Here is a 16,422-nt window from a genome sequence, read left to right as displayed (position 1 = left end):
TGGGTGATGAAAATTCATGTTTGTACGAAGAAGCAGTATATTTTGTTAGATCACTTGAGACAATCACAAAACCTTTTGGGCATACAATACTTTCATCAGGTCTGACAGAGAGATAGTAAGTGGTGTAAGGCACAATTGTTCTTAGTTTGTCTGATTTGCTGATCGGTTGGATAAATTGAAAGAGAAGGGCAATTACCATTAATAAAGCAGTGGGGTATTTCAGTGAGAGAAGCAGTAACAGACACAGTCTCTGTGAAATTCATTGTAAGTAAACCTAAATAAATTATGCACGCAAGGGAAGCACAGTCCTGGGATTACTGCCACTAATGGGCTCTGAGTTAAATCTTACACACACAAATGGGACCTTGGGGCATAACCGTTGTTATGAAAACACTAGCTCAATACTCAGCAGCAGTCAAAAAACAAACTATCTGTTAGAAAGCATTAGGAAAGGACTTGAGAACAGAGCAGAGTATCCTGTTGCATGAGGACTGTATACGTCTGAAAGCTTTGCCTTCATATAAAATATAGTGTGGTATTTTGTCCTTTTTAGTCCAGCTCACAGAACAGCAGCAAGGATAATCAGAGTTCTGGAAGGTTCTGTACAAGGATGAGACTAAAACTTTTCAGCCCAAAGGAGAGATATGTGAGAGGAGATATGATGGACATTGATAAAGATGTAAGAGGAACTGAAAAGGCAGTTTGGGGAATGGTAGTTCGCTGCCTTTCCCAGTCCAAGGACTAGTGGGCATTGCGTGACACCTTCAGGAGACAGGCACGAAAGAAGCACAATGTGTCTGTTGGAAAGGCAATGGGATGTTTCTGTGCTTTATTCGTTTTCACTGCAAGTTCATTAGGGTGCATAATGCTTGGTTGCATCACCCACACACTTTCCAAAACAGCATTTAGTGATTTACTTTAAGTATTTCTTTCGGTTGTGTGAAACGCTGTCAGCAATTCTTTTTTAATTGAATTCCAGAGTTGCTGCACGATGTCAGTGTGTATTTCTAGACTATTCCATTTTTCCTTTTTGAGGAAGGAAGGCTTTTTTGGTGTAGTGGTATAAAGAAACTTATAACTGTTTCTGAAGTCTTGCCATGGAGTTGTAAGGCATATTGACTGAAAGAGAGGGGAATGCTCAGTCAGAGATGGAAAGTGCTGACCATCTGACTCAAACAACTGTAGATCAAGTTGGACACTGCAACATAGTTAATCCGAATTTTTCACCATCAGCCTTGTACTGTCCAGAGATACTTTCATCACATGTGAAGGGAAAATTGTGTGTCAACGATGCGCAACTTACTTTTGCTGCAGAATTCAACTTCTTGACTTTTCTTCTCTTTCCCAGTTAGAAAGAACTTCCTACTCCTCTAATTTCTTCATGTTCTCACTCAGCATTGACTTTAATGGTCATAGGCTTGTCAACTGCTCAGTTACATCCAGTGCAAGAAGAAGAATCACGAATCTGTCCCAAGTAAATGAAATATGATAAAATGCATAGAATATAAAAAGTGGAGCTCAGTTATACAAATACCTTGTGGTTTTCACAGTCCATAGTGTAACTGGGAATTTTTGGACTAAACTTATCTGCGCAGTGAGACGTCAGCTTATTCAGTTTCCATACACATGCTTAGCATCCCTTACCACTAAAATGGGGTTGTTCAAGATTTCGATTATCTAAAACGTCTCCACGCGTACATGCTTTACTTTTACTTTTACTTTACTTTTACTGCTTTTTACACGCGTACATATTTACTTTACATACATTACTGCAATGGTGCACTCAGGCTTTCTAAAGTTCTCTTTTCCATTGATTTTCCCTGATCCTAAGAAGACCTCTGTCTAACTAACTTCAAAGCTAAATACAGGCGGTTGAAGCCTGTGCCTGCTTCTGAGCACATCATCTTTCATATTTAAGGCACGCTAAAAAGAAGCCCAAGAACAAACTTAGTCTAGTTGTGTAGCCAGTCTCTTCTAGAGTCCCTCACCAATTAACAGCAAGTTAGTATAAAACCTCTGTATAATATTTAAAGCCTTCTAAAAGCTAATCACTGAAACATTCACAGTAAAATAAAAACATCTATGGCAAGGCCTAGCTACATCCTTACCACAAATCTCGCATTCACAAATGAAAATGTTCCTTACTCTTACTGTGAAAATGTAATAACTTATGCTTGAGCTTCCTATCTTTAATCCATTTGTGCTGATCTCTAGTGTAGCTGGATGCTACATTTCTGATCAGTTATTATACCCTTTAGATATATCGCACCAATGACATCTACTAAAAGGAGGCAGCAAAATTTGGGGCAAACAGACCCACAGCACAGTATAAATAAGCATTTCCAACCCACACTAGGAGAGCTCTTCCCTGCATTTAAGGCAGCTGCCAACAATCTGTCAGAACCTTGTAAGCCTCACATTGAATTTATTAGCTATTGCTGCTTGTTAGTGCCAAATCTACTTAACAAAATCAGCTTGCTGATGGTAGATAATAACTAGAAAAAAAATATTTTCTATGTCCACAAATATTTCTTATGAGAGTTTCCATTCGCTATCGATAAAGAATGATAGGGTAATAGCTGGTTACCTCGGCCAGGACTTTTAATGGGCTCTCACAAAGCAGATGTAGTTGGGTCCCACGAAGTGTGCTATTTTCTGATTTTCATTTCAGATGTGAATAGTAAGACAGCAAGTACTTCCAAAAGGAGTTAGAAGGAAACTGCCACAGTAGGCTGGACCCGATCTTTCAGTTCTGAATTGCTCCTGGGATCTTCTCCACAAAACTTAATCCAAGTTTTGCTCCTGCTGAGCATTTTGATGTCCGAAGAAGAAAAGGGTAACCTGTTTAGTGAGGGATGCTTATGTATTACACTGAAAAGTACACTTAGTTTTCAGCTACTTGGTCCATTTTTGAATGCAGCTTGCAGCCTTTCCTCCCTCTTTGGGCTGTTGAAAACCTTGCTAAATCAGCTTTCTGTCAAGCTCCCTGGTGCAGCGCCCAACCAGAATGCTCTGGCTGGGACACATTCCACCACCCTCCTCCTCTCATCACACCTTTTGGGCGCACCTTCTAGCTCCCTTTTCCCATTGCTTCAAATCCGTGCCCAAGAGGACTTCCAAGAGGCCATGGAGGATACATTCAAAAGGAAGAAACCAAAGCCAGATATTATGTCTGGAAACCGTGGCACCTCAATGAAAAGCAAAAGGTAGCAATATGTCCCATCAAATGATCTGATAAATTACTTCACTGACTGGCCTAACACCACAGCTATACACATATACAGGTCTGTTCCTCCCCCTGCCTAGAACTGTGTGGGGATTTGAACTCCTGTATCCTTCTATAAATGCATAAATGTCAGCTGTCAACCACAGTGACACAGAGAGTCGGAGGATGAGGACTCATAACCAGTCAAACTCCTTGTGTAAGTGAAGGCTGGGTTATATACAGTGGAAACCAGCTGGAAGCAGCATTTTCACTGGAAGAACTTTGCTGGGGAAGAGGGAGGGCTTGTGGCAAGTGTGGTGCCCCCAGAGTTTTTGTGATGGTGCTCGCTGGGGCTGTAACTCAGGCGCTTTCCAAAGACCTGCAGAACATACTGAAATGAAGTGCTCTGGCGCGAGGACTCCTGTTGGGAAGTTGCTTCAGGAACAGGCTCAAAATTTAGAGATGGCCACACCAACATGGGACAGGATTCACAGGACAAACTCCTTATGGGTATGGTACAACCTGATCTAAGTTACTCTAATGCTCTGTAGGACCTCACTTGCTTCAGCTGCGATACCTATGGAATAATACCCACAATGAATGGCAAAGCAGCAGGTGATCAGCAACTGCTTTTATTGCATTGCTTTCTACTTGTTCATAGGGAAAGTCACATGCATAAAATAAGACTTTTTAGAGACCACTGAGGTTGAGGCAAGGCAAAACCTTGCAGAAGGAAAATGCTTATTTCTAGTGAGCATTTAACAGTCCAAAATGTTGCAGACAACTTTTTAAATTAGAGACTGTACTGGCAGAGGTAGGAGATGCCTTCTGCATGTCCTCTACACAGCTCATGATGATGCATCCTGTAGAGATGAAGCAATAAAAATTCTGTATTATCTGAAAAGTAGCTGGTAAAACTAAGATAGGACATGGCAAACAGCAAATAAACAAATAAAACCTCACCTAAACACAGCATGCAAAAAGAGAAAGCTGAGCCAAATCTATACATGCTTTTAAAGCCAGCTCTACAACAGCAATTAATGAGAAGAGAAACTAGATGCCTGATTTTAATTGATACTGACATAATAGGTGTACCAGAAATTTAATGGGAGAAAGATAATTAGTGGGACAATAACGTCTTGGTACTGATTACACTGAAAGACTGTCATGTACTAAAGCTGAATCATAATAACAAGGTAATGTCATTAATGAGCAACACAATCTCTATGGATGGAGATAAAAATACTGGATTGTATTAGTGATCACCCATTGGGATGGCTTATAGTAGGCAGGGTCAAACTCTGTATCAGAGAAGATATAAGGACAGAAAACAAAACAGTAGGAGTAGACTTCAAAACCCCATGCATAGACTGAGAAAGTGTCACGCTCAGTATGAGGTAGAGATTAAAATTTGGACAAACCTTATGAGCACGGAGAAACTAGTTGGGAAACTTGTAACTCTTGACTTATTCCTGAGCGGTGTGGGGAACTTGGTTCAAAATGTTAGTAAGAGATGCCTTGTATCTGTGACTAACAAATTCCACATCCTTGCAGAAGCAATAAAAGTCAAAAAAAGTTGTGAAGAAGGGAACATAAGAAAAACAAGAGCTGATTAAAAGAAATTAAAAGGTTCAGCTGAAAGGACAAAGGGAGTGTGAAAACTTTAAAGATACTAGATATACTACAGGCATCTAAACTATTCACAAATCTTTCTTTCTCAGTCACCAAGTGACCAAAAATGACAGATAATATTCATTGTTGATAAATGCAAAGTGGTGAACATGAAGAATAATCCTACCTTTATGTATATAGTGATGGGTTCTGAATTAGCTTTTACCCCTCAGGATAGAGTTCTTGGAGCGATGACAGACACTTCTATGAAAACATTAATTCACTGCTGTGCAAAGATTAAGGAAAGATGAAAAGAAATATTAGGATCATTGTAGGAAATAAAGAACAAAACAAAAAAGGCATGATGCCACCACATGTATTCATGATGTACCCACCCACAGCACTCAGTGTGCACCTCTCATCCCTCCCCTGCCAGCCCCAGCTCAAAAAAGTTATGATAAAATTTAAAGAGAAGAGTGTTTGACAGTTGTGGTCAAGATAGGGAACACTTTTTTTATATGAGAAGGACAACACAGAACAAATTTCAGGCTGGAAAAGAGACAAATTAAACTCGTAACAGCAAAGTTAAAAAAAAAAACCTTTTTTTGTGTACTGGGTTCCTGAGAAGAAAAAAAGAGGATAGATTTTCTAAAAAGACCACTTAGAGGCCTGCATCCAGTGGGAAGAAATGTTAACTGGGTCTCCCATGAAGAGAGAGATTGTACGATTTCCAAAACAGTCCCCATTGTCTTCTTGAACATTTTGTATTCTGCTTACAATATTCTTAATATATCTGCAATAAGGTATATACATACCCACACAAACAAGAACCTGTGCACTTGCATTAGGAGAGTCAGGATTAAGTATGCAGGAAAAAAAAAGTGTTACTAACATTTTATCTGTGTTTTCTTACACATCTATTATGAATGATTGAAGTTATTTTAAAAGCTAATTAGATACACAAAGATGAAGCCATGCTTAATAGCAGAATTCAAGCTAAATTCATGTTTCCTAAAAGGAAGCAACAGCCTTGCTTTTCACGCTGGTAATGCCAAAAGCATGGAGAACACTGATTCTCTGCTGTGGGGAATGCTAGCCACAAGGTCTGAACATAATTCATTTCTCAGCCCAGTGCTGAGGGTGGAACTACACCACAGACCCTGCACAGTAGCTCTGTTTACCCCAAACACATTTATTAAGACATACTGGATAGTCCTGCTTTAAAGTATTTTTCATGGTCTTTTCCACTATATTACTCTACTGTTTTCACACAAGGAAGAAAAGAATATAGGCACAAAGATATTCCACAGCCTGCTCAGTGCCATACACAGCATTAAATTCAGAACAAAGCTCAATGTCAGAACCATAAAAAGTCATAGAAAGCACATTATCATGTAGGAGAGAATAATTTTATTTAGCTCACAGCTCCACCTCACCTTTCAAAATAAAAAAAAAAAAAATGAAGAACTAAAGCTAAACAAAGTTAAAACAGCTGGCATTTCTTCTCTCACCTAAGCAGTCTCTAGTGATTATGTTTATCATATGGTCTCTCATGTTTGGCAAACTGCAGTCTCTTGTCTGGGTGCTGGCCCTTTATCTATCTTGACTGTCTTAATTGTTTTACAATAACAGATAGTTTTAGGTAACTCTGATGGCCTTTAGGATCATGGTGCTTTGTTTTGGAGGAACATCTCTCATAGCTTTGTGGTCTACTTCTCCCAGTTTTTTTACACTGCAGCACAAGAGGAGCAGGCAGATGGTCTGATATTATGAGACTGCATTAACCAACAGATGGGCTGACTGCTCAGAGCTGAGTCCCTACGCCAGCCACAACAGCATGCTCAATGTTTATTCCTTTCACCATTTTTTATTGATCACTCCAATATTTCTGCTTGTAATTCCCAGTATTGGAGCAGCAGAGATGAGCAAATGACTAAAAGCATCAGAATGCAACTGGAAGAGAAAGTGCAAGATTTACATGGCCCTTTCAAGCTTACTTTAACGCTTTTCCCAAACAAGATGCACAATATTTCTCAATGTGTACCCATTTATATATTTTTTTTCCTCTCTTCTCTCTTGCACTAAACGTGAAGAGGAGAGATTAAACTGAGATCCAGGTGTCAGTTTCAACATAGTGGGTAAGTCTGGAAAAGCAGAGCAATGATAGCCAGAGTCAAGAAACATAGGGACAGCAAATATAGACCAGGAGGAACAAAGCAGGGCCAAAAACACAGAGAAAATGCCATTCTGCATAGGTAAACAGAACATCTTAAAAACCAGTAGTGCAAGAAGATCAAACACCCATTAGGTCTACGAAGTCCTCACCATAAAAACCTATTACATGTTTTGGAGCTGCCAGTGTGCTCAGAGTATGACACAACTAGCTCTGGAATTGAGTATTAAAGAAAGAACTAGATATTCCTTGATGTGGCAGACCATCACAGGTACCACAGGCTATGGATGGTCAGAATCTTTCTGAGAACTAGATTTTTGTTATATCATGAAGTGTGATGTAGGAAAAAAAAAAAAAGAACAAAGCCTCCACCTGCTTGTATCAGAATTTCTAAGATAGATCAAGGTTGAACTGACAGAGGAGGGACTTGAGATGATATCTCGTCATAGCTCAGACTGACTTCTCTCACTCTCATAGCAGATGTGCAACACTGAGTTATGAAGAATATGACATGTATAAAACCTTTTCAAGATCTCCTTGGCTGTCTGCACCATTGTCCAGTCTGATTACTTGCTCAAGGGCAGCATGGCACAGTGTGACAGTTCAAATGAGGCTGCTTTGGTCAGATCCTTGAACTCATTGGCCAGGAGAGTAGTGCTGCTATTAGAAGGGCTGGTAAGCAGTAACCACAGATCATCTTCAGGAGGGAGCAGAGACTGAGGCAGTAGGTGTTTCTAAGGAAGACAAAATCCCACTGATGCATTCTCAATATGAGTTTATCCCAATTAGGAAGCTAATTTTCCATCTGAAAGGGCCCTCCAAAATCAATACAGACTCTGGACTTTTGCATCTTGGGCATTTCTCAGGGAATGCTGGGGCTTTCAGCAGGCAGCATCACATAGCTTAGCAGGTAATACATTAATTTATGGGTTTTTTTATGCTGGCGTAATTTCCAAGCCACTAGCCAAAATGCGTGATTGACATTTTCATGCACACAATTCCTACCTATGCTGCATATAACATAGCTAACATGACTCAGCAGTCTCCTTTAGGAATAGCAATGTGATTTTCCCAGAAGAGATCCTTTACGAGCAAACAGCTCATGTTTATGGATTAAAAATCCTTTGAACTCTAACAGCAATTTCTCTGTTGGCCACCTCTTCAGTGTTGCCTTGAGAGCATGTACTAATATTAGATCTTTGGCAGTAGTTTTCATGATCTGACCAGCCTGGCGATGCAGCCAGGAGGGGATTTCAATATCATTATTTCATCTGGAGATAGGTCCTCACAATCTGGCCTCAGAAACTGTTGGCATACTGAGCTGGCACCAAAAATCAACTTTTCCGATTTGCTGACAAGTTTATAATCATACATATTTAGCATAAAACTCCATGGCTGCATGTGAATGTAGGTGGTAGGAGGTATAGATGTGTATTTCAACTTTCTAGAACTGGTTTGTTGGCTGTATTAATCTCAGAAGCACCACAGTAATTGAAATTATGGAACTTTGTGGTTCCAGAAACAGCAGCAAATGCTTCTTTATCATCCTGCACAGTCTCATTTAGATGGTATCCAAGTCCTCTGTATTTCAGTCTGAATTGCTAATGAATCTGAGAATAGCTTTAATAAGCAGCAGAAGACAACTAAGAATCATCTTTTCATGTTGTGGAAAAAGAGCACAGAAGTGCGTGTCAGTAATTTCTTGACATTCTTGAGGTCATTTTAACCAGAGCGCTCTCACAGAAAAGTTGGAGTCAGCAACTGTTGCTTTTTTTGTGATAGGAAATTGCAGTGAATTTGAACAAAGAATACTAGATGTTTTGATATGTATTTTCACTCAGGGTATTGTGAATGGTCCTTAGTTTTTCTTACTCCAAAGGAAAAAGGCCAGATGCGTACCAAGAGAATGACCTATGTCAACAACAGCAGTTACTCCAAGTTTCATACTTATACTTCTTAACTTAGACACCAAACAGTCAAAAATCAGCTCAAAATTCCTGGAAGTCATTAATCACACTGTTCTTTGGATTCCTTAATCAAGAATGCCCTTAAATGTGGTACAATGCCTCAAGTTCTTCTAAGAAGAATTTCTATGACTTTTTTCAGAATTCCTATTTCAAATTAAAGTCAGCATTGGAGATTCCTGACTCAGAGTGCTCCTTGGTGAGAGGTAATAGTGTGTTCATTTACAGTACCCTCCCTGGTGATCAGGGCTGACTTGAAATAAATTCAAGTTTTGTGAAGAACTTCTGAGCACTGAGACTCATTGCAGGCTGAGGTGAAGTTTCTTTACTTCACTATTGAAAAAATATTCATTTTGTTTCATTCAGTCAGAACTGTCTGCAACATCCTTTTGTTAACACGTTGTCTCTGGCAGATGCACTTAACATGATCACCAGCTTTGCAGAATTGCACTCAGAATCTATGAATGTCCTTTCAAAATGTTGATGCTGCCCTCCACTGTCTGGCAGAAATGCAAGGAACTGATCTTGTCAGATGGTTCATGATGTACTTGAGTTCCTAAAATTTCAGCAATCATGTGGGTAACAGTTATCTTTTCAGTCACGATGAAGAGTGTGTTCACTTCACTTGGGGTTCCTGGAAAATGAATTTCCTTGGCACGTAACAATACTGATTCAGTGGCTAAGTCCATGAGGAGGTGGCACTGATGCTTTTCACCGTGAACTCCACAGAGAAGACAATTTCTCAGCACATTATTGAAGAAATAACAATAGCTCAGAGACATGAAGAAGTTCAGTTATGTCCCAGCTAGTTTACTGATCTTCTTTTGAAATCAGAATCTCCAGACAACAACAGAAGCACAGATGAAAAATGTGCTTTCAGTAGGGCTGTGTTTTCACATTTTCGGCAAAGCTGGTGATCATGTAGAGTGCAACCTGTCTTGAGATCAGATGATACGAAGGTGATATGATTCCTTCTGAGGTAAGAGTCCTATGATGTAAGTTGACTTATGTGAAATTTTGCCATGAGTCCCAGCTTTGCCATTTAAAGTTCCAGGTGAGCAGCTCAGCCCAGGTCCTGTACTTCCAGTGCTTTCACTTTGCAAGGAGGTTGTCCTCAAGATGGTGACTCCTTTGCCTCCAGGAACAGCTTCACAGTCTGTGGTGTTCAGCTTCAGAACAATCCCACCTGTGACATACAACATAATATCTGTGGGGCAGGAGCAAAGATCCAAAGTGGCCCACAGTACACAAAAGTAACTCTATCATTGTCAGCAACACTATGGAGGATGTGATAGACTGGTTGGTGTAGAAGCACCAGAGTAAAAAATGGCAGGATAAAGCATATTAGAATACCAGGTGTTGATGGTACAGGGATTAGCAGGTCATCAAGATCCTAGTGCCCATCTACCTGCAGCTTCTCAGACACCAGGTTGGGAGATACAGGACAATAAGTAAATTATGATGTGTAACAGAGACATGACAGAACAGCAAGACAGGTCACTGTCAGCTTCTAGCCAGGACAAAAAGGAACATGCAAACCTAGCACGTTTTTGCTAACCTACAAAAAGCCCAGAAGACATGAGGAGGACTCGACAGCTAGCATCCTCTGTGTTATTTCAGGGAATCCTGGAAAGATTGACATGTGTCTTGGTGCTTGCATACTGGAGGGACTCCTTGCACATACTCATGCTTCTGAGAATGTGTGTTCGGGAGCGTAAGTGAAATCAGTTTTGATTTAGTTTTGTTTTAAAGTAAAAGACTCTCCTCTCCTAGGAGGTCTCACATTGCTGCCACAATGATGTCGCAGCATTATTTCCTACAAGTTGAGGAGGGATGACACACTGTCTGACAAATGCTGCATGTAGTGAGGAGGAGGCAGGTCAGAACCTGAAATCTTTCTGCATTAACAAGGAACATCCTTGGCATAACAGGCGCATCCCAGCTGAGCTCTGCTCACAAACCCACAGCACCTTCTCTGCACACACAACAGTCAGTGATGAACAGGCAAGGAAAACACATAAACAGGATGAAGACAAAAAATGAGAGAAAGCAGGTGATTTATAAGAATCCAGACCCTCAGATACAGACCATCCAGGTAGGAGTCTCCAAATGAATCAAGTGCGGACTCTTCTGAAGGAGAGATTTTTTCACAAAAGCTGAGTTAGGCCATACAAACCCCTGGAGCAGAGGACACAGGCTGGTGGGAAATAAGACGGACAAAAAAAGGTGACAGCAGAGAAGACAGGGAAAGAGAAAAATCCTCTGGAAAGATTCTTCCCTGTCACCTGGAATGACTGAGGTCTCCTCAAGAGAAGGAGCTGTCTGCTTTGCAGGAAGGAGGCTGTAAGAGATTGTAAGCAGAAGTAAGTGATGCCAAGTGACTGCCTCATGAATCTCATGTTGAGAGAAGAGCAGTGGGAGACCACTTCACCATCAGCACAGAACAGAAAGATGCTGTCTCCTGAATTAATAACCTGAATCAACTGTTCTGCTTCTGGCAGCCACAGGAGGATGCAAAATCCAGATATAGCTTGCATTTTCTGGATGTTATTATTTCAGATGAAATTCAAAATCAAAGCAGGCAGGACAGGACATACTCAGAACTATGCAAACACTGCATGTGTGACTTATCTTCCCCCACACTAAATGCATTTTTACAAGGCGCAGAGCAGATATTCTGTGTACACCATGAAATGAGACATGAGAGTTAGACACAGAGTTCCTTTCCAGATAGGAACAGGACTCAAAAAAGAAGAAAGAATTGCCTATGCCTTCCACAGGAAACTCACCCAGTCTTTGTGTCTCATTGGAACAAGGTTTCAACACGACAGCAAAACTCATGTCTCACTGAGCTGTTCATCAGAGCTATAGTTCAACTCTGTTTCTACTCCAGTTAGCCCTACCCCAGCTAACTTCTTCCTCTCTCCAGCTGCTCCCCGCAGCACATTAGACCTAACAACTGTGCAATTAAAAAAATCATAGGATGATTCTTAATCCTGCTGTATCGCAGAACAACACTCTTGCTGTCTCTCAATCGTATTTCTTTTTGGAAGAGTGTGCCAGTTGCCCTGGTACCAAACTGACTAATAGGAGTGAGATAAACAGCTGTTTGCTATTCATAGATGCAATATTATACATAAAGTCACTGTGAGAAATTAAAAGGTTTATTTATGACTATCTCTGCAGTATTGTTTAAAAACTCAAAAGGTCAGATACGGTACCAACAACTAATAGCACATATTAATTAGTTGCAATTACAAAAAGACAAGTTCCCAGACAAAATGTGAGCTGGGATCATCCCAGTCACTAAGAGGACACTGAAATACTTGACAAAAGTAAGACTCTATATCTGGTTTGATAAGCTCAGCTATAGGCATTATCACACACATGTTCTTACAGTGAGGAGAGAATGTATTAATATAAGTGAAGGCTGTAGCAGTCTCTATGGTTACAACTAACATTTTGTAATATAAGCCATTGTCTTCAGATGCTTAACTTTCCATGTTTCAACTGCTTAGGCTGAAATTTTCCATCACTGCTCATTGTTTCCAGGTGAATTCTCTAGCAATCAGGTTAGGAAATGTACTGAAGAATTCTAGCAGAGTCTCATGCTGAAACAGTGATTGGAAATCTGGCAGGGGCTCAATATTATCATCTGCTACCATCCTCTCAAGTTTACCCCATGGCTTGGTGACTTTAAAAGACTCAGCAGATCCTGCTAGAGGGTTTGTGCTGAAATTTCCAAATACAACAGCTACAGCGGATGAATCGGTCTCAGCCGACCACTACCAAAGGCTGCCAGAACCCCTTACCTGTGCATGACCCCAAAGTCCTGCAGAACGTGCAGGTCAAATCAGGCACATCAACACTGCCCTTCACCTGAGGGATCGTACCTAGGGGTTGAGAAAACAGAAGGCAGCCCAAATTTTGTATCTGCAGCTCTTCAACCGAGTATGTTATAAATAACTGGCTCCACCCCACAGTATTCTCACAATTTTCGTACATATTCCCAGTGGCAGAGATCTGTGCAGTGGATCCAAACACTCCAAGCCAGAACAGTCATTCAGGACACCAGTTTCTGTGAGAAAGAGTTTCTAATAACTGGCCCCAATGCTATGCTGTGATAAGCATTTTAAATCCTGGACTGAAAATGTTTTCTTTGAACAGTCTCATGGAAAAGAGGTATCCAAGCCTGTTCATCTCCCACCAGCCCATACACTGTAAGGTAATATGTGCCATCACCACATGTATCCCAGATTCTGCTCATCTGGACCATGACATAGGGATGGAAAATTGATTCCGTGTCCTATGTTTTAGGTCATAAGAGCCAAAGAGGTCCTTTAGCCAAGCTGGGATCTTAGGCAACAGCTTTGTGCAGTATCTTTACCACCCTGTCATTCTTCACATCTTCATTCACCACTTCTATTTTTCAGAGTCTGGGTGGTGGTTTGCTAAAATTAAACTTTCTGAATACCTAATTACTCCTAGATATTCCTGTTTTTCTAATGAATTTTTACCAACTTTACCTCTTGAAAGTATTTACCAAATAAGTGACCAGTCACTGCTCTTGTGCATTGCAGGTGTCCTGTGGTTGTCAGTAGTATCCGAGGTGTTATACATCATGCTGTTAGTCGTCGGATTCAGCCTTATGTGCCTCGAGCTCTTTCATTCAAGCAGTGTGATAGATGGGCTCAAGTTAAATGCCTTTGCTGCAGTCTTCACTGTGCTTTCAGGTATGAACCTTCCCCTTCCCTTTTGCCCACGGAGCCAAGATAAAACAAAATTCTAAAACTTTAAAAGAATAAAAACTGGGGGCTACAAGACTCTCTTATCCCCATTTAACTACTGCATTTTTCACTACAATTTTTTGTTCCTTTGGAACAAGGACTGTATGATAAATTCGCCTCTTGCCAGAGAGAAGTGAAAACACATATTCCTGATTTCACAGTGGCAATGCATCATTAGCCTCCCCCAGCCCACACAGCCATTACTGTACCCATAGCCTGAGCCTCCATTTTCAGCATCATCACACTCATATCCAATAGAAAATGAAAAAGATAGTGTTGAAAACTCTTTTTTCTGTGTTAATCCTAAAAGTAGGGAAAGGCTTGATGCTTCAAACCAAAGAAGCCCATCTTGTTCATTAGCAAAGTTGAGAATGAAAAGGGTTCTGATAATCTCACTTAGGAGCAACCCCAAGAGTAATGTGGGGACATGTACATCTCTGAGAACAACTGTTTCGGGCTATGTTCATGCTCTGTCTGTACTCAGAGCCCTTCAGTGAACGAACTTGAGGAATTCACTTCTCTAAAAGAAGTTATCAAATCTAACCATGTAATGAAGTACCCCTTCACTTCTGTGCTGGCTAAAAACTCCACTTCCCAGGATTTACATAAGCAACCAGCCACCGCTGGCTTTTGTGATCATGGACCTCACTGGCAGAAAATTTCTGCAATAAAAATGCATTTTATTCTGCTGTATTTCAAGCTGAAAGAGATTACAACATGCAATGTACATTTCTGTAAGGAGTTTCTATCTGCAGGGATAGCTTCAAATTGTGAAATATGGTTAGTGGTACAAAACTTAGATCAGAGGTGGAGCTGAAAGGACGAAAAAAAATCTGGTAAAACTTGCCAGAGTATATTTTCCAGCTTTGGATGTAACTTGGGTTTAAAAAAGGTCAGTTCAATTTTCAAAATCAAACTATGTGGAATTCTTCAGCATTCAAACAATTATTTCCACGCTGTTTCTCTTTCTGTTCACCATTAACTGCAGTTTTAAGCTTTGTAAGAATTATGAAGTTTTCTTTCCTACACACCTTTCTGTTTTTATTTTTCCTTCCCTCTTTATAATTACATTGCCATGATGTTCCAAATATAAACTTTAAAATTTTACAAAGAAAAAGGATAGAAAAATAGGAAGAAAAAAACCCCATCAAAACAGTGCTAGCTGGTTTTTTTCAGCAACAGAGATCTCAGAGGAAAGAAGTATATTTATTTAATCTTAGCATATTTTAATCTCACAGTTTTATAGAAATCAGGTAACAAAGAGGGCTTTGCCTTGGAGCAACACACCTCTCATTAAATTCATGCTAGTGTTCCCTCCAAAAAGTGCAACGGGATCTTCATATTCTCATAGTTCAACATCTATAGGTTCAGAAAAATTATCCTAACAGTGTGGCCACTTATCATTGTTACTTAACCTCTTATGAGTCATTAAAAAAACCCCACGACACTGACATTGTGGTATTCTTCTTAACCTTACACAAATTAAACAACTTAAATACATCTCATGTAATATTTATAATAAAGCATTTTAATTAATGTGATACATTCCATAAATAGTATTTTTAGTAACAGTATCTGAAAATGCTTTAAAATATATCATCTTTTCCAAATTTAATTCCTTAAGCTCTCCTAGAAACAGCTCTGGTCCTGCAAGACTAATGATCTCAAGACAGCTATAAATGGCCAGTACTTCTGCACTCCCACCCACCCCAGTCCCCCACATTATCAGGATTTTCCACCTGCGAGCACCTGTTGCCCAGACCCAGGTGGGTGGGCACACAAGCATTTTGTCCTCTTTGCCCAGCCTTAAGCAGCCAGTTGGAGGAAAAGACGACATTGTAAATACGCCATTTGTTGATTTATGTTACAGGCAGGTCATTTTATCCAACACGTGACCATTAAATGTACACCATAAAATATCACAGGATATCCCCATGGAGCACTTGGCAAAGTATATCTAAAATAGACCAAACTGATGGGTGGCATCAGGAACAAACCAGACCAAAAGTGCATGAAGCAGCACAACAAAAGACAGACTCGTATTATTTTGCTATAGCTTATACACGGCATAATGCCATTGACAGCACAGCCACATACATGGCCGCCCCCGACCCTCCCTGCCATTAGGCAGAAAAAGCAATAAATGCCCCATTTTCACTATGATCCCTGTGTTACAGCAGGACTTGCTGATGACCTCCTACTCACCTGTATCGGTGGACTGTTAGCCCGGCCTCCCACACAGCGAAAGGTCTGAACATTGCTGAAACCCCATTAAGGTTCTGCATGACAGAACAGAGCAGAACAGCCTTGCTGAAGCTAGTCCTGGCCACGTCAAGCCTCCTGATGGCTCTGAGTGACTATGACATGTCTCAGGGCAGTCTGTAATATTTTATGCAGGTTGAAAAATTACTGACAGTAGGTATAGGAACAGCAAACCCCAAACTTTAAGATCAATGGCATAACTGTCAGCTGGAGAAAAATCCACTGATTTACAGCAAGCTCCCAGTGAATTCTGGAAATTAAATATAGCCAGATACAAGCAAGGTGTGTACCAGTTTGCAGTTTGCTGTGCTCCCATTAGGCCGCCCACCCTGCCAAAATATAATTTCTTCTGATGTGAATTGCTTTTTCCACCTCCTAACTTCCCAGTGTGTCACACCAACATGAAGCAACTGAGAAAAT

General features: G+C 40.4%; 1 protein-coding gene across 1 annotated transcript in view; it reads left to right on the top strand.

The window, feature by feature from the left end:
* GSG1L (GSG1 like) overlaps positions 1-16,422 on the top strand; it is a 54,251-nt gene that overhangs the window by 16,836 nt on the left and 20,993 nt on the right. Inside the window, exon 3 of the mRNA XM_068420049.1 lies at positions 13,534-13,686. Coding sequence (XP_068276150.1) covers positions 13,534-13,686 — 153 coding nt within the window. The remainder of the gene's footprint in view (positions 1-13,533; positions 13,687-16,422) is intronic.

The sequence above is a fragment of the Nyctibius grandis genome, chromosome 30 (genome assembly GCF_013368605.1).
Source record: "Nyctibius grandis isolate bNycGra1 chromosome 30, bNycGra1.pri, whole genome shotgun sequence".
Lineage (NCBI taxonomy): Eukaryota > Metazoa > Chordata > Aves > Nyctibiiformes > Nyctibiidae > Nyctibius > Nyctibius grandis.
The sequence above is the reverse complement of the archived record's forward strand: the minus strand, read 5'-3'. Positions and strand labels throughout refer to the sequence as shown.